This window comes from Nerophis lumbriciformis, linkage group LG01, assembly GCF_033978685.3.
Source record: "Nerophis lumbriciformis linkage group LG01, RoL_Nlum_v2.1, whole genome shotgun sequence".
In the NCBI taxonomy this organism is placed as follows: Eukaryota; Metazoa; Chordata; class Actinopteri; order Syngnathiformes; family Syngnathidae; genus Nerophis; species Nerophis lumbriciformis.
Window position 1 is genome coordinate 7,367,415 of NC_084548.2, and position 23,178 is coordinate 7,390,592.

General features: G+C 41.3%; 1 protein-coding gene across 2 annotated transcripts in view; it reads right to left on the reverse strand.

The window, feature by feature from the left end:
• lamb2 (laminin, beta 2 (laminin S)) overlaps positions 1-23,178 on the reverse strand; it is a 176,575-nt gene that overhangs the window by 4,119 nt on the left and 149,278 nt on the right. For both annotated transcript variants that reach the window (XM_061974168.1, XM_061974160.1), the window contains 11 exons: positions 21,380-21,476; positions 19,068-19,249; positions 17,095-17,285; positions 16,844-17,028; positions 14,689-14,930; positions 12,624-12,827; positions 12,404-12,548; positions 9,497-9,704; positions 6,635-6,776; positions 4,442-4,618; positions 4,211-4,370 (listed from right to left, as the gene is read on the reverse strand). In XM_061974168.1, coding sequence (XP_061830152.1) covers positions 4,211-4,370; positions 4,442-4,618; positions 6,635-6,776; positions 9,497-9,704; positions 12,404-12,548; positions 12,624-12,827; positions 14,689-14,930; positions 16,844-17,028; positions 17,095-17,285; positions 19,068-19,249; positions 21,380-21,476 — 1,933 coding nt within the window. The remainder of the gene's footprint in view (positions 1-4,210; positions 4,371-4,441; positions 4,619-6,634; positions 6,777-9,496; positions 9,705-12,403; positions 12,549-12,623; positions 12,828-14,688; positions 14,931-16,843; positions 17,029-17,094; positions 17,286-19,067; positions 19,250-21,379; positions 21,477-23,178) is intronic.

A 23,178-nucleotide genomic window follows, 5' to 3' on the forward strand; every position in this document is an offset into this window, starting at 1 on the left:
GAATTTGACTTTGAGGCAGCGTAATGCTAATGATGCTGTAGGGCACAGGTGTCAAACTCAAGCCTCGGGGACTACCAGTGTAATTTTTGAAAGCAGTGAGTTTTTGTCATAGTCTTCCGAAGAAAATGTCTTTGAGTTTTAGTCCACTAAATTCCTCAACATTTTAGAATTATTACATGGAAAGTCCCTCAACTAAAATATAAAGTATAAAGGATAACATCTTTAAATTTGTCTTGAAACCACTTTTAATAAAGTTATTGAAGAGGATCTCTAAAAAAAACCAGAGCCCTGCACTCCATAAATATATTTTATATATAAAATATCTTGGTCCTGCTCCACCCATTTTAATAGCAAAAGTAATACAGTCGAGCAGGGGTGTCTAACACGGTTACACTGAGGGCCACATTGCAGTTATGGCTTTCCTAAGAGAGTATATAAATTATGAATATAAATGTATAAGAATTCCCCTCATGATATTATGAAATTAATTGCTGTGCATTTGATTATTATATTTGTATTACATACGTGGAAAAAAAATATCTATTTTTCAGTAAAAAAAAACAAAAAAAAACTGGCAGCTGAGTCGCCACAACTTATGAACTGGACTCTCACACTATTATGTTAGATCCACTATGGACTGGACTCTCACAATTTTATGCTAGATCCACTATGGACTGGACTCTCACTATTATGTTGGATCCACTATGGACTGGACTCTCACTAATATGTTAGATCCACTATGGACTGGACTCTCACAACATTATGTTAGATCCACTATGGACTGGACTCTCACTATTATGTTAGATCCACTATGGACTGGACTCTCACTATTATGTTAGATCCACTATGGACTGGACTCTCACACTATTATGTTAGATCCACTATGGACTGGACTCTCACACTATTATGTTGGATCCACTATGGACTGGACTCTCACACTATTATGTTAGATCCACTATGGACTGGACTCTCACAATATTATTCTAAATCCACTATGGACTGGACTCTCACAATTGTATGCTAGATCCACTATGGACTGGACTCTCACTATTATGTTAGATCCACTATGGACTGGACTCTCACACTATTATGTTAGATCCACTATGGACTGGACTCTCACAATATTATGTTAGATCCACTATGGACTGGACTCTCACACTATTATGTTAGATCCACTATGGACTGGACTCTCACTATTATGTTAGATCCACTATGGACTGGACTCTCACAATGTTATGTTAGATCCACTATGGACTGGACTCTCACAATATTATGCTAAATCCACTATGGACTGCACTCTCACTATTATGTTAGATCCACTATGGACTGGACTCTCACAATATTATGTTAGATCCACTATGGACTGGACTCTCACTATTATGTTGGATCCACTATGGACTGGACTCTCACTATTATGTTAGATCCACTATGGACTGGACTCTCACTATTATGTTAGATCCACTATGGACTGGACTCTCACGCTATTATGTTAGATCCACTATGGACTGGACTCTCACTATTATGTTAGATCCACTATGGACTGGACTCTCACTATTATGTTGGATCCACTATGGACTGGACTCTCACTATTATGTTAGATCCACTATGGACTGGACCCTCACACTATTATGTTAGATCCACTATGGACTGGACTCACACACTATTATGTTAGATCCACTATGGACTGGACTCTCACTATTATGTTAGATCCACTATGGACTGGACTCTCACAGTATTATGTTAGATCCACTATGAACTGGACTCTCACTATTATGTTAGATCCACTATGGACTGCACCCTCACACTATTATGTTAGATCCACTATGGACTGGACTCTCACACTATTATGTTAGATCCACTATGGACTGGACTCTCACTATTATGTTAGATCCACTATGGACTGGACTCTCACAATATTATGTTAGCTCCACTATGGACTGGACTCTCACAATATTATGTTAGATCCACTATGGACTGGACTCTCACTATTATGTTAGATCCACTATGGACTGGACTCTCACACTATTATGTTAGATCCACTATGGACTGGACTCTCACACTATTATGTTAGATCCACTATGGACTGGACTCTCACTATTATGTTAGATCCACTATGGACTGGACTCTCACAATATTATGTTAGATCCACTATGGACTGGACTCGGCGGTATAGCTTGGTTGGTAGAGCGGCCGTGTCAGCAACTTGAGGGTTGCAGGTTCGATCCCCGCTTCCGCCATCCTAGTCACTGCTGTTGTGTTCTTGGGCAAGACACTTTACCCACCTGCTCCCAGTGCCACCCACACTGGTTTACATGTAACTTAGATATTGGGTTTTCACTATGTAAAGCGCTTTGAGTCACTAGAGAAAAGCGCTATATAAATATAATTCACTTCACTTCACTTCACTATGGACTGGACTCTCACTATTATGTTAGATCCACTATGGACTGGACTCTCACACTATTATGTTGGATCCACTATGGACTGGACTCTCACACTATTATGTTGGATCCACTATGGACTGGACTCTCACACTATTATGTTAGATCCACTATGGACTGGACTCTCACAATATTATTCTAAATCCACTATGGACTGGACTCTCACAATTTTATGCTAGATCCACTATGGACTGGACTCTCACAATTGTATGCTAGATCCACTATGGACTGGACTCTCACTATTATGTTAGATCCACTATGGACTGGACTCTCACACTATTATGTTAGATCCACTATGGACTGGACTCTCACACTATTATGTTAGATCCACTATGGACTGGACTCTCACTATTATGTTAGATCCACTATGGACTGGACTCTCACAATATTATGTTAGATCCACTATGGACTGGACTCTCACTATTATGTTGGATCCACTATGGACTGGACTCTCACACTATTATGTTAGATCCACTATGGACTGGACTCTCACAATATTATGCTAAATCCACTATGGACTGCACTCTCACTATTATGTTAGATCCACTATGGACTGGACTCTTACAATATTATGTTAGATCCACTATGGACTGGACTCTCACTATTATGTTAGATCCACTATGGACTGGACTCTCACTATTATGTTAGATCCACTATGGACTGGACTCTCACGCTATTATGTTAGATCCACTATGGACTGGACTCTCTCACTATTATGTTAGATCCACTATGGACTGGACTCTCACTATTATGTTAGATCCACTATGGACTGGACTCTCACTATTATGTTGGATCCACTATGGACTGGACTCTCACTATTATGTTAGATCCACTATGGACTGGACCCTCACACTATTATGTTAGATCCACTATGGACTGGACTCTCACACTATTATGTTAGATCCACTATGGACTGGACTCTCACTATTATGTTAGATCCACTATGGACTGGACTCTCACTATTATGTTAGATCCACTATGGACTGGACTCTCACAATATTATGTTAGCTCCACTATGGACTGGACTCTCACAATATTATGTTAGATCCACTATGGACTGGACTCTCACTATTATGTTAGATCCACTATGGACTGGACTCTCACTATTATGTTCGATCCACTATGGACTGGACTCTCACAATATTATGTTAGATCCACTATGGACTGGACTCTCACTATTATGTTAGATCCACTATGGACTGGACTCTCACAATATTATGTTAGCTCCACTATGGACTGGACTCTCACAATATTATGTTAGATCCACTATGGACTGGACTCTCACTATTATGTTAGATCCACTATGGACTGGACTCTCACTATTATGTTCGATCCACTATGGACTGGACTCTCACAATATTATGTTAGATCCACTATGGACTGGACTCTCACTATTATGTTAGATCCACATCTGCGGTCCCCTCCAAGGTTTCCCATTGTTAAGCCCTTTGAGACACTCGTGATTTAGGGCTATATAAGTAAACATTGATTGATTGATTGATTGATTGAACTTCACCGTAAAATGTATAATGGTTTTTACAACACAAATGGAAAAATGGTACTATAGTTTTTTTTACTGTAAAATCTATTGTCATTTCTACAGTGTACAATTTGATGAATGACTTGCTTTGGTGTAACTTAATTTTTTTTTCTTAATTTTAAAAAGTTTGAAATTAATGATAGTATTATATTTGTTGCATTATTAGATAACGTTTAAAATATAAAATATAAAATATACTAAATAGCATGCAATGCATGTATTTCTGTACCTGCTAGTCTCTTGAGCTTGTTCTGGGCGTCCTGCAGTAGCTGCTTTGCTTCGTCCCGCAGCATCTCCGCCTTGGTTTTGGCTTCTTGTACAGCTTTGGCCTTGGTGTTGACCCGCTGCTTCACCTCATGGTACTTATCTGTCAGCTGCCCGTCGAGGATCTGAGCATCCACAGAGGGTCTGAGTGGCAAAGTTTCCACACTGCCATGGCCTGCAAACACACAATAATCACCTGCTTGGCTTCGTTCGCCTTGTCTCTGGCCATGGTGGCTGTCTCTTCGGCCCGGGCTGCCGCCATGCTGTTGTTGGCGCGTTTGGTCTTCAGCACGCCGATCTCTCGGCCCAGCGTGCCCAGACGCTCCACGGCCTCGCTCAGTTCCCGCTCGCCGTTTGACGTCTCTGACTCAATCTGAGGAGATGAAAAATACAAATGATAGACTTAGATTTAGACAAACTTTATTGATCCACAAGGGAAATTGTTTACTGGCGTCATATTGCAGTCTACACATATCGCTTATGTGTCACTACCATGTACTGCATACTTGCCAACCCTCCCGGATTTTCCGGGAGACTGCCGAAATTCAGCGCCTCTCCCGAAAACCTCCCGGGACAAATTTTCTCCCGAAAATCTCCCGAAATTCAGGCGGAGCTGGAGGCCACGCCCCCTCCAGGTTTATTGTTAGGCAGTTTCATTAACGTCCTCCCAGCACGGCAACAACACACAACAACAGCAGTCGCGTTTTCGTCTACCGTAAAGCAGTTTGTCTGCCGTAAACAGCAATGTTGTGACACTCTTAAACAGGACAATACTGCCATCTACTGTACATGCATATGTGACATTAACATCTAGGGCTTTTAGAGAGTGCAGTGCACAACTGCGCACACAACAAGGAGACGAAACAGAATGCATCATCAGAGAGGGTGTTCAGCATGGTTAGAAAAATAATGACAGAGAATAGAACAAGGATGGACAATTCAACCCTTAACTCAACAATGAGTAGATGAGTGTTATGTGTGTGTATATGTGTAAATAAATGAACACTGAAATTCAAGTATTTCTTTTATGTATATATATATATATATATATATATATATATACATATATATATACATATATATATATATATATATATATATATGTATATATATATATATATATATAATAAAATAAATATATATATATATATATATATATATATATATATTTATTTATTTCATTAATATATATATATATATATATAGCTAGAATTCACTGAAAGTGAAGTAGTCAAGTATTTCTTATATATATATATATATATATATATATATATATATATATATATATATATATATATATGTATATATATATATATATATATATATATATATATATATATATATATATATATATATGAAATTCTTGACTTGGGGAATTCTAGCTGTAAATATACTCCTCCCCTCTTAACCACGCCCCCAACCACGACCCCCGCCCCACCCCGGACCACGCCCCCCCGCCACCCCCACCCCCCACCTCCCGAAATCGGAGGTCTCAAGGTTGGCAAGTATGATCTACTGGTCACACTTATCACTACACCATGTACCAAATAAAATTGCTTCGAGGTCAGTAAGCACAACCAGAATTATTCCGTACATTAGGCGCACCGGGTTATAAGGCGCACTGTCGATTTTTGAAAAAATTTAAGGATTTTAAGTGCGCCTTATGGTCCGAAAAATACGGTACAAATATCCAGTTGTCTAATAGCTGCCATTTTGTCGCCATCTGGTGGCCAACAAAAGTTATTCAACCAATAATTGTACTTGCCAGGACCCACAGCACAGCATTTACTTATAAACAACCTTCCCTAGTCATGGTGCGGAAAAACAAACAAACGTGGCCACACATAACACAACTTGCTCATGGAACGTAATGGATATATAAAACGACCAATCAGCATAATCTAAATTACACCCATTCAAATCCATTAAGGGATGATGGTAAAAACGCAAAACTCTCTCTCCACACTTACCGATGTTTGGCGCATTTTAGCTGATTTAGTTAATATTTCTGATTGATTAGAAAACCTTAAGAAGGTCGTCGCTAAAGTAAACAAGGTAGGAGTTAAACTTTCACATACTCTTAATACTCAATTATAATAATTATTAATTATACTGTATACCCATTATATTATTAAAAATGCAGTTTTATTTTCGTCTCACTCAATGTTGTCTGTCTATCTGTGTTTGCCCTGCGATGAGGTGGCGACTTGTCCAGGGTGTACCCCGCCTTCCGCCCGAATGCAGCTGAGATAGGCTCCAGCACCCCCGCGACCCCAAATGGGACAAGTGGTAGAAAATGGATGGATGGATTATAATAATAATATGTACTCATATATATACAGTATGTATAGGCCATATGTGTGTGTAGAACATGCTTGTATGTATTGACCTGTGCCAGGCGGGTCTCGGTGTCATCAATATCAGCTCTGGCTCTGGCGATGGCCTTCTCTGCAGATGTCTGAGCAGTCTTGGCGTCCACCAAGGCCTGCTTCACCGTCTCTGTTGTGGTCTTCACGCCTTCAGCCTGATGCCTGAACAACACAAAGGTGGTTTCATTAAGAGAGGGTCATTCAACACTGTGGGCATCGTCTGCTAAAGGTTTGCATGTACATAAAAACCCGTGAAAACTTGATAGCGCACACAAAGCTGATCTACAACTACAAACCCCGTTTCCATATGAGTTGGGAAATTGTGTTAGATGTAAATATAAACGGAATACAATGATTTGCAAATCCTTTTCAACCCATATTCAATTGAATGCACTACAAAGACAACATATTTGATGTTCAAATGGTTGCAAATAGTTAACTTAGAATTTCATGGCTGCAACACGTGCCAAAGTAGTTGGGAAAGGGCATGTTCACCACTGTGTTACATGGCCTTTCCTTTAAACAACACTCAATAAACGATTGGGAACTGAGGAAACTAATTGTTGAAGCTTTGAAAGTGGAATTCTTTCCCATTCTTGTTTTATGTAGAGCTTCAGTTGTTCAACAGTCCGGGGTCTCCGCTGTCGTATTTTACGCTTCATAATGCGTCACACATTTTCGATGGGAGACAGGTCTGGACTGCAGGCGGGCCAGGAAAGTACCCGCACTCTTTTTTTACAAAGCCACGCTGTTGTAACACGTGCTGAATGTGGCTTGGCATTGTCTTGCTGAAATAAGCAGGGGCGTCCATGAAAAAGACGGCGCTTAGATGGCAGCATATGTTGTTCCAAAACCTGTATGTACCTTTCAGCATTAATGGTGCCTTCACAGATGTGTAAGTTACCCATGCCTTGGGCACTAATACACCCCCATACCATCACAGATGCTGGCTTTTGAACTTTGTGTCGATAACAGTCTGGATGGTTCGCTTCCCCTTTGGTCCGGATGACACGATGTCGAATATTTCCAAAAACAATTTGAAATGGGGACTCGTCAGACCACAGAACACTTTTCCACTTTGCATGAGTCCATCTTAGATGATCTCGGGCCCAGAGAAGCCGGCGGCGTTTCTGGGTGTTGTTGATAAATGGCTTTCGCTTTGCATAGTAGGGCTTTAACTTACACTTACAGATGTAGTGATGAACTGTATTTAGTGACAGTGGTTTTCTGAAGTGTTCCTGAGCCCATGTGTGATATCCTTTAGAGATTGATGTCGGTTTTTGATACAGTGCTGTCTGAGGGATTGAAGGTCACGGTCATTCAATGTTGGTTTGCGGCCATGCCGCTTACGTGGAGTGATTTCTCCATATTCTCTGAACCTTTTGATGATATTATGGACCGTAGAGATTACAAAGGAAAATAACAAGTTAGCCTTTACGCAAACAATAAACTGATAGGTGTGGGCTGAACCTGAGAACACACTGTGCACTTCTGATTGGTGTTTGTATGCATGCGTGTGTGTGTGTGTGTGTCTCTCTGTCTGTCTGTCTATGAGGCTGCAGTGCGTTAATAAATGTCCCCACACGGTGTACATTTGACAGTGATTCATAACAGGGAAGCTAACATCAGCCTACGGTGACAGCCAAAATATCTACTAAAGTTACTTACCGCGATGTGCTTCCTCAAATTTGACGTTGAGTTCATGCAAGCTTAAGCTTGTTGTTGTTTTACAATGGTAGGAAAATCTGATGAGAAATGTAATTCTATTGCATTTGAAAGGAATACTTCCATTATTATTATTATATATTTGTCATGTCTGTGTGACCATGTTTGGTATTAGTCATGTTTTGTTTTGTTTTGTTTTAGATGAGCTCAGGCCCAGCGAAGCCGACGGCGTTTCTGGGTATTGTTGATAAATGGTTTTCGCCTTGCATAGGAGAGTTTTAACTTGCACTTACAGATGTAGCAACCAACTGTAGTTACTGACAGTGGGTTTCTGAAGTGTTCCTGAGCCCATGTGGTGATATCCTTTACACACTGATGTTGCTTGTTGATGCAGTACAGCCTGAGGGATCGAAGGTCACGGGCTTAGCTGCTTATGTGCAGTGATTTCTCCAGATTCTTTGAACCTTTTGATGATATTACGGACCGTAGATGGTGAAATCCCTAAATTCCTTGCAATAGCTGGTTGAGAAAGGTTTTTCTTAAACCGTTCAACAATTTGCTCACACATTTGTTGACAAAGTGGTGACCCTCGCCCCATCCTTGTTTGTGAATGACTGAGCATTTCATGGAATCTACTTTTATACCCAATCATGGCACCCACCTGTTCCCAATTTGCCTGTTCACCTGTGGGATGTTCCAAATAAGTGTTTGATGAGCATTCCTCAACTTTATCAGTATTTATTGCCACCTTTCCCAACTTCTTTGTCACGTGTTGCTGGCATCAAATTCTAAAGTTAATGATTATTTGTAAAAAAAAAAAAAAATGTTTATCAGTTTGAACATCAAATATGTTGTCTTTGTAGCATATTCAACTGAATATGGGTTGAAAAGGATTTGCAAATCATTGTATTCCGTGTTGGCCCTGTGATGAGGTGGCGACTTGTCCAGGGTGTACCCCGCCTTCCGCCCGATTGTAGCTGAGATAGGCTCCAGCGCCCCCCGCGACCCCAAAGGGAATAAGCGGTAGAAAATGGATGGATGGATGTATTCCGTTTATATTTACATCTAACACGATTTCCCAACTCATATGGAAACAGGGTTTGTAGTATTTCCTCAGGGGTGACATTCGTTCTTATTACGTTTTGTTACCTTCTGCAACAGATTTCAAATATGAAGTCTTACAAGAAGTTGGGAGTGACTGAACAATAAGCCAATACCTTGCCCGCTTGGCATCCAGCAGCAGCTTTTCCGCCTTGCGCACGTCATCCTGCGTCTGCGCCAGGATGGCGTCCACGTTGGAGAGGCTGCGGACGCGCTCCTTGATCTCGTCGGCGAGGTGTTTGATCTGGAGCGGGGAGGCGGGGATGGACAGCTCCAACACGCGGTTTGCCACGGCCTCAATGTGGTCGGGGTCCGCCCCTTCCTCTAAAACACAGACACAAGGCAAGGGATTAGAGATGTCCGATAATGACTTTTTCGCCGATATCCGATATTCCGATATTGTCCAACTCTTAATTACCGATTCCGATATCAACCGATACCAATATATACAGTCGTGGAATTAACACATTATTATGCCTAATTTTGTTGTGATGCCCCGCTGGATGCATTAAACAATGTAACAAGGTTTTCCAAAATAAATCAACTCAAGTTATAGAAAAAAATGCCAACATGGCACTGCCATATTTATTATTGAAGTCACAAAGTGCATTATTTTGTTTTAACATGCTTCAAAACAGCAGCTTGGAATTTGGGACATGCTCTCCCTGAGAGAGCATGAGGAATTTGAGGTGGGCGGGGTTTTGGGGGGTAGGGGGTAACGGGGGATGTATATTGTAGCGTCCCGGAAGAGTTAGTGCTTAGTACTGCAAGGGGTTCTGGGTATTTGTTCTGTTGTGTTACGATGCGGTTGTTCTCCCGGATTGTGTTTGTCATTCTTGCTTGGTGTGGGTTCACAGTGTGGCGCATATTTGTAACAGTGTTAAAGTTCTTTATATGGCCACCCTCAGTGTGACCTGTATGGCTATTGACCAAGTATGGATTGCATTCACTTGTGTGTGTGAAAAGCCGTAGATATTATGTACTTCTCCCTACGTCCGTGTACACAACGGCGTTTTAAAAAGTCATACATTTTACTTTTTGAAACCGATACCGATCACTATTATGTTAGATCCACTATGGACTGGACTCTCACTATTATGTTAGATCCACTATGGACTGGACTCTCACTATTATGTTAGATCCACTATGGACTGGACTCTCACTATTATGTTAGATCCACTATGGACTGGACTCTCACAATATTATGTTAGATCCACTATGGACTGGACTCTAACTATTATGTTGGATCCACTATGGACTGGACTCTCACTATTATGTTAGATCCACTATGGACTGGACTCTCACTATTATGTTAGATCCACTATGGACTGGACTCTCACTATTATGCTGGATCCACTATGGACTGGACTCTCACTATTATGTTGGATCCACTATGGACTGGACTATCACTATTATGTTATATCAACTATGGACTGGACTGTCACTATTATGTTAAATCCACTATGGACTGGACTCTCACTATTATGTTAGATCCACTATGGACTGGACTCTCACTATTATGTTAGATCCACTATGGACTGGACTCTCACTATTATGTTAGATCCACTATGGACTGGACTCCCACTATTATGCTAGATCCACTATGGACTGGACTCTCACACTATTATGTTAGATCCACTATGGACTGGACTCTCACTATTATGCTAGATCCACTATGGACTGGACTCTCACACTATTATGTTAAATCCACTATGGACTGGACTCTCACTATTATGTTAGATCCACTATGGACGGGACTCTCACTATTATGTTAGATCCACTATGGACTGGACTCTCACTATTATGTTAGATCCAATATGGACTGGACTCTCACTATTATGTTAGATCCACTATGGACTGGACTCTCACTATTATGTTGGATCCACTATGGACTGGACTCTCACTATTATGTTAGATCCACTATGGACTGGACTATCACTATTATGTTATATCAACTATGGACTGGACTGTCACTATTATGTTAAATCCACTATGGACTGGACTCTCACTATTATGTTAGATCCACTATGGACTGGACTCTCACTATTATGTTAGATCCACTATGGACTGGACTCTCACTATTATGTTAGATCCACTATGGACTGGACTCTCACTATTATGTTAGATCCACTATGGACTGGACTCTCACTATTATGTTAGATCCACTATGGACTGGACTCTCACTATTATGTTAGATCCACTATGGACTGGACTCTCACTATTATGTTGGATCCACTATGGACTGGACTCTCACTATTATGTTAGATCCACTATGGACTGGACTTTCACAATATTATGTCAGACCCACTCGACGTCCATTGCATCCGGTCTCCCCTAGAGGGGGGAGGGAGGGTCACCCACATCTGCGGTCCTCTCCAAGGTTTGTCATAATCATTCACATTGACGTCCCACTGGGTTGTGAGTTTTTCCTTGCCCTTATGTGGGCTCTGTACCGAGGACGTCGTTGTGGCTTGTGCAGCCCTTTGAGACACTTGTGATTTAGGGCTATATAAATAAACATTGATTGATTGATTGATTGAAATGTAACTTAGATATTGGGTTTCACTATGTAAAAGCGCTTTGAGTCACTAGAGAAAAGCGCTATAGCGGGGCGGCATGGCTCGGGTTGGTAGAGTGGCCGTGCCAGCAACCATCCTAGTCACTGCCGTTGTGTCCTTGGGCAAGGCACTTTACCCACCTTCTCCCGGTGCCACCCACACTGGTTTACATGTAACTTAGATAATGGGTAATGTAAAAGCGCTTTGAGTCACTCGAGAAAAGCGCTACATAAATATAATCCACTTCACTTCACATCTCTTATGTGTGACTGCCATCTACTGGTCAAACTTATCATTACACCATGTACCAAATAAAATTGCTTCGAGGTGGGTAAGCACAACCGGAATGATTCCATACATTAGACGTTATAAGGTTATAAGGCGCACTGTGGAGTTTTGAGAAATAATACAGTATATGATTAATGTATCTTTTACTGCCCAGGCTGCAACGTAAACGGAACTCACGCATGAGGAAGTCCCTGATCTGCTTGATGAGGTCTCGCAGGTCGTTGTTGGAGCGCTCCACTTTGTTTTTGGTGGCTTTAGCTTTGTCCAGAGCTGCCTGAGCTTGACCTTTGGCCTCCTCTGCTTTCGTCTTGGCCTCTGCCACCTGGCACCGGACGACAACAATGTCAAACCCCCGCCAATGTCTCATCATCCCGGAGGCACAGCAGGGCGTCCGTACCTTGGTGAAGAGCCCCTCCACTTCTCCCATGGCTTTGTTGAGCTGCTTCTCGGCATGTTTGGCTCTCTCCACGGCGTTATCGGCGGACGACACGGCACCGTTGCAGTTCAGGCCTCCGCAGTGTCGGTTTCCCTCGTCGTCGCGGCAACCCGCGCCTCCGCAGGGGCTCTCCTCGCAGGGAGCGTCACCGGCAGCGCCGCACACCTTTTTCAAGGACACGTGTGTACTGTATTTCATAATGATGCGTGCACAAAAGAAAATAACTCATTGTGTATGGATTACAATTCCATAAGTAAAGTAATTTTAATACTAATAAGTACCATGAATTGATTAACGTGGACCCCGACTTAAACAAGTTGAAAAACTTATTCGGATGTTACCCTTTAGTGGTCAATTGTACGGAATATGTACTGTACTGTGCAATCTACTACGAACCCCGTTTCCATATGAGTTGGGACATTGTGTTGGATGTAAAAATAAACAGAATACAATGATTTGCAAATCTTTTTCAACCCATATTCAATTAAATGCACTACAAAGACAACATATTTGATGTTCAAACTCATAAACTTTTGTTATTTTTTGCAAATAATCATTAACTTAGAATTTCATGGCTGCAACACGTGCCAAAGTAGTTGGGAAAGGGCATGTTCACCACTGTGTTACATGGCCTTTCCTTTTAACAACACTCAGTAAACGTTTGGGAACTGAGGAGACACATTTTTGAAGCTTCTCAGGTGGAATTCTTTCCCATTCTTGCTTGATGTACAGCTTAAGTTGTTCAACAGTCCGGGGGTCTCCGTTGTGGTACTTTAGGCTTCTTAATGCGCCACACATTTTCAATGAGAGACAGGTCTGGACTACAGGCAGGCCAGTCTAGTACCCGCACTCTTTTACTATGAAGCCACGTTGATGTAACACGTGGCTTGGCATTGTCTTGCTGAAATAAGCAGGGGCGTCCATGGTAACGTTGCTTGGATGGCAACATATGTTGTTCCAAAACCTGTATGTACCTTTCAGCATTAATGGCGCCTTCACAGATGTGTAAGTTACCCATGTCTTGGGCACTAATACACCCCCATACCATCACAGATGCTGGCTTTTCCACTTTCCGCCTATAACAATCCGGATGGTTCTTTTCCTCTTTGGTCCGGAGGACACGACGTCCACAGTTTCCAAAAACAATTTGAAATGTGGACTCGTCAGACCACAGAACACTTTTCCACCTTGTATCAGTACATCTTAGATGAGCTCAGGCCCAGAGAAGCCGACTGCGTTTCTGGGTGTTGTTGATAAACGGTTTTTCGCCTTGCATAGGAGAGTTTTAACTTGCACTTACAGATGTAGCGACCAACTGTAGTTACTGACAGTGGGTTTCTGAAGTGTTCCTGAGCCCATGTGGTGATATCCTTTACACACTGATGTCGCTTGTTGATGCAGTACCGCCTGAGAGATCGAAGGTCACGGGCCTTACTGCTCACAAGCAGTGGTTTCTCCAGATTCTCTCAACGGACCGTAGATGGTGAAATCCCTAAATTCCTTGCAATAGCTGGTTGAGAAATGTTGTTCTTAAACAATTTGCTCACGCATTTGTTCACAAAGTGGTGACCCTCGCCCCATCCTTGTTTGTGAATGACTGAGCATTTCATGGAAGCTGCTTTTATACCCAATCATGGCACCCACCTGTTCCCAATTAGCCTGTTCACCGGTGGGATGTTCCAAATAAGTGTTTGATGAGCTTTCCTCAACTTTCTCAGTCTTTTTTGCCACTTGTGCCAGCTTTTTCGAAACATGTTGCAGGCATCACATTCCAAATGAGCTAATATTTGCAAAAAACAACAAAGTTTACCAGTTGGAACATTAAATATCTTGTCCTTGCAGTCTATTCAATTGAATATAAGTTGGAAAGGATTTGCAAATCATTGTATTCTGTTTTTATTTACCATTTACACAACGTGCCAACTTCACTGGATATTTTTACGTTCAACTGTAGTCAACAATTATAATTTTTAAGTAATTACAGTGCCATATATGAGAGGACCTTCTGAAGAGAACAAGCTCTGACCTTCTCGTTGATCTTCTGCATGTCCAGACTGTTGACTTTGGCCTTGAGCTCTCCCAGCGAACGCTTGTTGCCGCCATTTTTGCGGTTAAAGTCCTCCTTCTTGGCGGCAATGATGCGTTCCGTGCGACGGCGGGTGTCCGCCGACTGGCTGACCATGCTGGGCCTGGTCACCGTGGATTCGTTGGCACGCCGCTCCGCGTGCCGAGACGTGTTGTAGGAAGTGCGAATGCTGTCGTACGCGCCTGCAGGAAAAAGGGGGGAGTAGATATTTCAATAATAGACACGTTCCAAGACGTTAATAGACATTCAAGCTCTTTGTGGCTTGTTTGTGGCTCTGTTTCGGTCTTTAACATTCCTAATGTAACACGTTAGGTGCTATGGGAATGACTGGGACTGATTGTAATACAGTCCTACCTCGTCGTTTTATGCCTTTGCTCAGTGTTTTTCAATCACTGTGCCGCGGCACACTGAAACACAGTCTGGTGTGCCCTGGGAGATTATGGAATTTCACCTAATTGGGTTAAAAATAGAGATGTCTGATAATGGCTTTTTGCCGATATCCGATATTGTCCAACTCTTTAATTACCGATATCCAGTGACGTGCGGTGAGGTTGATGACTGGTGAGGCACTGACTTCATCACAGTCAGATTTACAAACATATGAACCCTAAAGAGTATTTTATTCACCATTTGATTGGCAGCAGTTAACGGGTTATGTTTAAAAGCTCATACCAGCATTCTTCCCTGCTTGGCACTCAGCATCAAGGGTTGGAATTGGGGGTTAAATCACCAAAAATTATTCCCGGGCGCGGCGCCGCTGCTGCCCACTGCTCCCCTCACCTCCCAGGGGGTGAACAAGGGGATGGGTCAAATGCAGAGGACAAATTTCACCACACCTAGTGTGTGTGTGACAATCATTGGTACTTTAACTTAACTTTAACTTTACACATACAAACTGTAGCACACAAAAAAGCACATTTAATAAAAAAAACGTTATTATGGTCTTACCTTTACTTATAAATGAAGTCCACAACTAAAGCCCTCACTTAAACTTTCCACGTGCAAGATTGAATCTATTTAAAAAAGTGTAACCGAGGGTGTATAAATGTCGCCTATACTGTATGAAACTACAAAATAACAAACACGGAGGCTCCAGTTTACACGAGGACCACTTTATTTACCTTCTTTCAAAAACCTCCGCTCCACTCCATGTCATGACTCTTAGCGCCTTCAAAATAAGAGCTCAAGGCATATACTTTATAACAGCGCATAACAGTAAATTAATATCACAAAGAGAAAAGCCCATGAAAATAGGTTACAAAAGTTATTTAATAAGAAGCCAAAAAGTGCAAAAACAATAATGTTCATGTTGGAGGAGTTGTGAATTAGATACACCTGCAGTCTGCAGGTGTACCTAATGTTGTGGCCCTGCAGTCATTCACAACTCCTCCAACACGAACATTATTGTTTTTGCACTTTTTGGCTTCTTATGAAATAACTTTTTTAAATAGATTCAATCTTGCACGTGGAAAGTTTAAGTGTGGGCTTTAGTGGATATAACAATTCTACGGCGGGGGTGCAGGAGGCGAGCCTCACACAGTGCGTCTTTTGCAGCCGTTTTATGATCGCTCAGCACAAGAAATACGTCACACACATACAGTTGTTGACAAAATACACTGTACATTATACACCTCAGGTAACTAAACTATGGAAATGTATAATATAGTTCATATAGCAATACGGTCTCACTGCACAGCAGGCCAGCAGTTAGCCGAGTCCGGAATCCATGTTGAGGCACTGAGTGACGTGCCTCAACTGGCTGCTGTTCACCGCACCGTCTCTTCTCAGTATTTGAACGGCAAGTGTGAAAATTCAGCGATTTTGAATAAAAATAATCTAAAACTGGTGAAGTTAAATGGAAAATAACTTTATAGTATAATCACTGGATACATATAACAATTTAATTATTTTTTTTTCTTTTTACATTTTTTTTCTTTCCATGATGGCTGGTGAGGCCCCGCCTCACCTGCCTCTCGTGACTGCACGTCACTGATTTTCCCCAATGTGGCCCCTGACACCCATGGCTTAGAGGATTGGGTTCAATCTTTTGGGCCTTGATTCCAAACCATGGAGGGGAAAAAAAAGGACGACTTACCTAGAAAATTAGAGTTTTTGAGGATATCCAGCTGGTGATGCAACTGCTCTGAAGTCAGGTTCAGTTCTCTGGCTTCTCGCTCTAAAGAACTCAGCTCCTTGCTGGCCTCGGAGTTGCTGTCCTGGACGACGGTCAGATCTCCTTCCAGGCGGTTCAGCGTGTCGGTGGTGTCACCCACCTGAGATCTGTGGAGAAGATGGAGCGGTTTTAATCTGTATTTTATTAACGCTGAGTAATACAAATAAATGTACCTGAGCTCTTCAATCAGCTCCATCAGAGTGGTAATGGCAGCAGCAGTTGCATTACGCGAGTTAACGATGTCCCGAGCTCGGGCCAGTTTCTCCTCCAGATCCCTGAAAGCCTTCTCATAGGCCCCAGTCAGCCCGGTGGTCTGAATCTCATAGGCACGCTCGGCCAGGGCTCGTGTACGCACCGCCAAGTCCTGGTGGAGGACAAACAGCGATTTCAGTGTCATACCTACACGAGTCCTCATATACAAAACCCAAAACCAGTGAAGTTGGCACGTTGTGTAATTCGTCAATAAAAACAGAATACAATAATTTGCAAATCCTTTTCAACTTATATTCAATTGAATAGACTGCAAAGACAAGATATTTAACATTCAAACTGGAAAACTTTGTTATTTTTCGCAAATATTAGCTCATTTGGAATTTGATGCCTGCAACATGTTTTAAAAAAGCTGGCACTAGTGTCAAAAAAGACTAAGAAAGTTGAGGAATGCTCATCAAAAATATGGGAAAAATTAGACCCATTACCTCCCTGCTTGGCACTCAACATCAAGGGTTGGAATTGGGGGGTTAAATCACCAAAGATGATTCCCGGGCTCCCCTCACCTCCCAAGGGGTCGAATGCAAAGAATGATTTCGCCACACCTAATGTGTGTGTGACGATCATTGGTACTTTAACTATAACTTATCAAACACTTATTTGGAACATCCCACGGGTGAGCAGGCTAATTGGGAACAGGTGGGTGCCCAATTGGGTATAAAAGCAACTTCCGTGAAATGCTCAGTCATTCACAAACAAGGATGGGGCGAGGGTCACCACTTTGTCAACAAATGCGTGAGAAAATTGTCCAACAGTTTAAGAACATTTCTCAACCAGCTGTTGCAAGGAATTTGGAAATATCACCATCTGCAGTCTGTAATATCATCAAAAGGTTTAGAGAATCTGGAGAAATCACTTCGATCGCTCAGGCGGTACTGCATCAAAAAGCGACGTCAGTGTGTAAAGGATATCACCACATGGGCTCAGGAACACTTCAGAAAACCACTGTCAGTAACTACAGTCCGTCGCTACATCTGTAAGTGCAAGTTAAAACTCTACTATGCAAAGCGAAAGCCATAAATCAACAACACCCAGAAATGCCGCCAGCTTCGCTGGGCCCGAGCTCATCTAAGATGGACTGATGCAAAGTGGAAAAGTGTTCTGTGGTCTGACGAGTCCACATTTCAAATTTTTTTGGGAAACTGTGGATGTCGTGTCCTCTGGAACAATGAGGAAAAGAACCATCCGGATTGTTATAGGCGCAAAGTTGAAAAGCCAGCATGTGTGATGGTATGGGGGTGTATTAGTGCCCAAGACATGGGTAACTTACACATCTGTGAAGGCGCCATTAATGGTACATACAGGTTTTGGAGCAACATATGTTGCCATCCAAGCAACGTTACCAGGGACGCCCCTGCTTATTTCAGCAAGACAATGCTAAGCCATGTGTTACAACAGCGTGGCTTCATAGTACTAGACTGGCCTGCCTGTAGTCCAGACCTGTCTCCCATTGAAAATGTGTGGCGCATTATGAAGCCTAAAATACCACAAAGGAGCCCCCGGACTGTTGAACAACTTAAGCTGTACATCAAGCAAGAATGGGAAAGAATTCCACCTGAGAAGCTTAAAAAATGTGTCTCCTCAGTTCCCAAACGTTTACTGAGTGTTGTTAAAAGGAAAGGCCATGTAACAAAGTGGTAAAAATGCCCCTGTGCCAACTTTTTTGCAATGTGTTAAATTCTGAGTTAATGATTATTTGCAAAAAAAATTAAGTTTCTCTGTTGGAACATTAAATATCTTGTCTTTGCAGTCTATTCAATTGAATATAAGTTGAAAATGATTTGCAAATCATTGTATTCTGTTTTTATTTACCATTTACACAACGTGACAACTTCACTGGTTTTGGGGTCTTGTACAACAAAATAAGACCTTGCACCTGGACGATGCGGTCCCAGTCTCCGAAGCACTGGTGGCAGGGCTGGCAGTCGGGGAAGAGGCCGGAGAACCCGCGAGCACACTGGTCACAGCGCACGCCCGACACGCCCTGCTGGCAGACGCAGTGGCCTGTCACGCGGTTGCACTGAGACGTCTCGATGCCTCGCCAGTCGCAGTCACAAGCTGGAGGAAGGAAGTGCTTCTTTATTAGCTTGTAATCAGAAACATATACAGTATATTCTTGTGCACTGCAAAAAAGAGCTGTCAGAATATGAAATAAAAAGACTAGAGTTTAGGAAAAAAATACTAAAATCTAGTGAAATTAAAAATACTAAAATCTAGTGAAATTAACCAGCTGCATGGATAGATAATTTGACTTGATAAGACGTCCTAAATCAGGGGTGTCCAAACTGTTTCCCTAAATAAACACATTTTGTACATTAAAGACACTAAAACCAATACAATATAGCTCAATTAAAACCCTCTGAACACAACATCCATATCTTAGCGTTGTGTTGTGTTATTTTGCACTAAATTAGTCATTTTCTACCAAAAGAATGGCTAAAGTAATTAAAAAAAATCAATACTACTGTAGTATTGATATTAAATAGAGATGTCCGATAATGGCTTTTTTGCCGATATTCCGATTTTGTCCAACTCTTAATTACCGATACCGATATCAACCGATACCGATATATACAGTCGTGGAATTAACACATTATTATGCCTAATTTTGTTGTGATGCCCCGCTGGATGCATTAAACAATGTAACAAGGTTTTCCAAAATAAATCAACTCAAGTCATGGAAAAAAAATGCCAACATGGCACTGCCATATTTATTATTGAAGTCACAAAGTGCATTATTTTTTTTTAACATGCCTCAAAACAGCAGCTTGGAATTTGGGACATGCATGAGGAGGTTGAGGTGGGCGGGGTTGGGGCGGAGGGGTGTAGGGGTCAGCGGGGGGTGTATATTGTAGCGTCCCGGAAGAGTTAGTACTGCAAGGGATTCTGGGTATTTGTTCTGTGGTGTTTATGTTGTGTTACGGCGCGGATGTTCTCCCGAAATGTGTTTGTCATTCTTGTTTGGTGTGGGTTCACAGTGTGGCGCATATTTGTAACAGTGTTAAAGTTGTTTATACGGCCACCCTCAGTGTGACCTGTATGGCTGTTGATCAAGTATGCCTGGCATTCACTTGCGAGTGTGGGAAAAGCCGTAGATATTATGTGACTGGGCCGGCACGCAAAGGCAGTGCCTTCAAGGTTTATTGGCGCTCTTTACTTCTTCCTAAGTCCGTGTGCACAGCGGCGTTTTTAAAAAGTCAGAAATTTAACTTTTTGAAACCGATACCGATAATTTCCGATATTACATTTTAAAGCATTTATCGGCCGATAATATCGGCAGTCCGATATTATCGGACTGCCGATATTAGACAAGACCAAAACAATCAGCCAATCGTGGCCCCTGATTGGCTCAGCTTTAAGCAGCATTACTAACTATAACATGCTCACTTTTTTTAGCCAATTTTGCATCCAAACACCACATAAGTAAAAAAACTTTGTACTTCACACATGCTAACTGTTAGCATGCTAACTTTTTTTTTTCTTTTAGCTAATTTTACATGCATAAGCTTTATAGTCAAATTATGGTATTTGACGCATTCTAACTGTTAGCATTTAAATTTGACTTGCGCATTTCAGCATCCATACGCAATTTCTCCCGAAATTGCAAATTCTAGTTTATTTTGTCTTTAGAATGTGTCGCGGGCCAATTTAAAAACAAGCTGGGGGCCGCAAATGGCCCCGGGCCACACTTTGGACACCCCAGTCCTAAATTAAGATGTGTAAATCTAGAAATTAGCAGGACTTTTAAAATAGAAATACATATTTTATTCGGAAAACAAGCATTATTCAACTTGCAATTCTTAAATTAAATTAAACAAGATTTTCCATGTGGGATAAAACCAAAATATTTTATTTGAATACCGTATTTTTCGGACTATTAGTCGCAGTTTTTTTTCATAGTTTGGCTGGACTCCACTGCGACTTATATATGTTTTTTCCCTTCTTTATTATGCATTTTCGGCAGGTGCGACTTATACTCCGGTGCGACTTATACTCCGAAAAATACGGTAGTTATTTTCTAAATTTTTTACATTTTTAAACTAGAATAGAAATAATATAATTATTCATGCTAAAACTAAGATGAGTCAATGACTAAAATAAGCATTTAGCTTTTAAAACTAAGGACATTTCTAGAAATAAAATGCTAAATCTTGGCAAGTGGGAAATCATTTGCAGTGTGTTTGTGACCTCTGCACTGCGTCCTGGGGTCCCCCCAGTAGTTCTCCTGACAGTCCGTGCACGTCTTCCCACCGAATCCATCACGGCATTGACACTGTCCACTAAACTGTGCATCAACAAACATAGAAAAATTTAACGTTTCCCCCCAAAAAATGTTACTCTTGTGTACAATGCACATGCAGTGGCGGCATTCTCTAGGGCAGGGGGCCCCAAACTCTCTGACACATTGTGTTAAAAGAAATATATATAGATATATATATATACATACATATATATACATACATACATACATACATACATACATACATATATATATATATACATACATACATATATACATATATACATATATATATACATATATGCATATATACATATACTGTATATACATATACATATACAAATATATACATATATACATATATGCATATACTGTATATACATATACATATACATATACACATACACACATATACACATATATACATATATACATACAGTATATATATACACACACACACACACACACACCTATATATACAATCACATATATGTATACAAATGTATATATACACATATACTTACATATATGTGCATACAAATGTATATATACACATACATGCACACATACATATGTATATATGTATATATATATATACATATGTATATATACATATGTATATATACATATGTACCCACCCACTCTGTGCCCTATATAATCCATGGTATGTGAATGCTCCCATTAAAATCTCCTGATGATTGAGGAAACCCCCCTCATGAAACAGGCCTGTAGAGATGAAATAGTCTTGTGATTTTTTCCCCACACATACATATATTGCGCTCTACTACGGTATCGAGCACTATTTTTTGGATAACCTTATTAAGACATATATATATATATATATATATATATATATATACAGACACATATATACAGCATACATACATATATAATTACATACACACTAGAGATGCGCGGATAGGCAATTTATTTCATCCGCAACCGCGTCAGAAAGTCGTCAACCATCCGCCATCCACCCGATGTAACGTTTGATCAGAACTGCACCCGCCCGCCATCCGCCCGTTGTTATATATCTAATATTAATTAAAAAAAAAAAAAAAAGGGTGAAAACTACGCGAATTGCACCTTGTGCAGACAAGATTTTTCGATCGGACACGGAGGAATTAGCGATGTAAAAGACCACGTTGGGACAAAAAAACACAAGTCTAATGCCGTTGCTAGCGATACAAGTGGAAAACTTTCAACGTTTTTCGTCGCCCAAACAGATTCTTTGGATGTGATAAATGCCGAAGTTTTATTTACGGAGGCAATAATTGAGCATGGACTTCCAATCGCACTGGCTGATCACATGGGACAGTTAATAATGTAATGCAACCTTTAAAAATCATTACGCGGTGATCGCGATCCCAAAAATAAACTTTTCTTGCATGATAATGTCCAGAAAAATTTGCTTTATATTACTATAGAGTCCTTTTAACGAATGAGTTTGATGGTTTATCACAAACCTTAAATGAAATTCCATGGCCACCGTCCTGCTCTCTATATCAACCAGGGTGAGCCCCACCCCTTTCGTGAGCGCACTGCGAAAGCGGACGAGGCGGGGTGTCGGTGCGGTGGGCGCGGTAGTGACCCTGGACGTGCGTCGGGCCCTTCTCGCGGATCGCCTCAGCTACGGCTCCCGGTGGGGCCCTCTCGGGGGAAGGGGCCTCGGTCCCGGACCCCGGCGAGGCGTCCCTTCTCCGCTCCGTAAAAGTGTCCATCTCTTTTCTTTTTTTTTCTTCTGTTG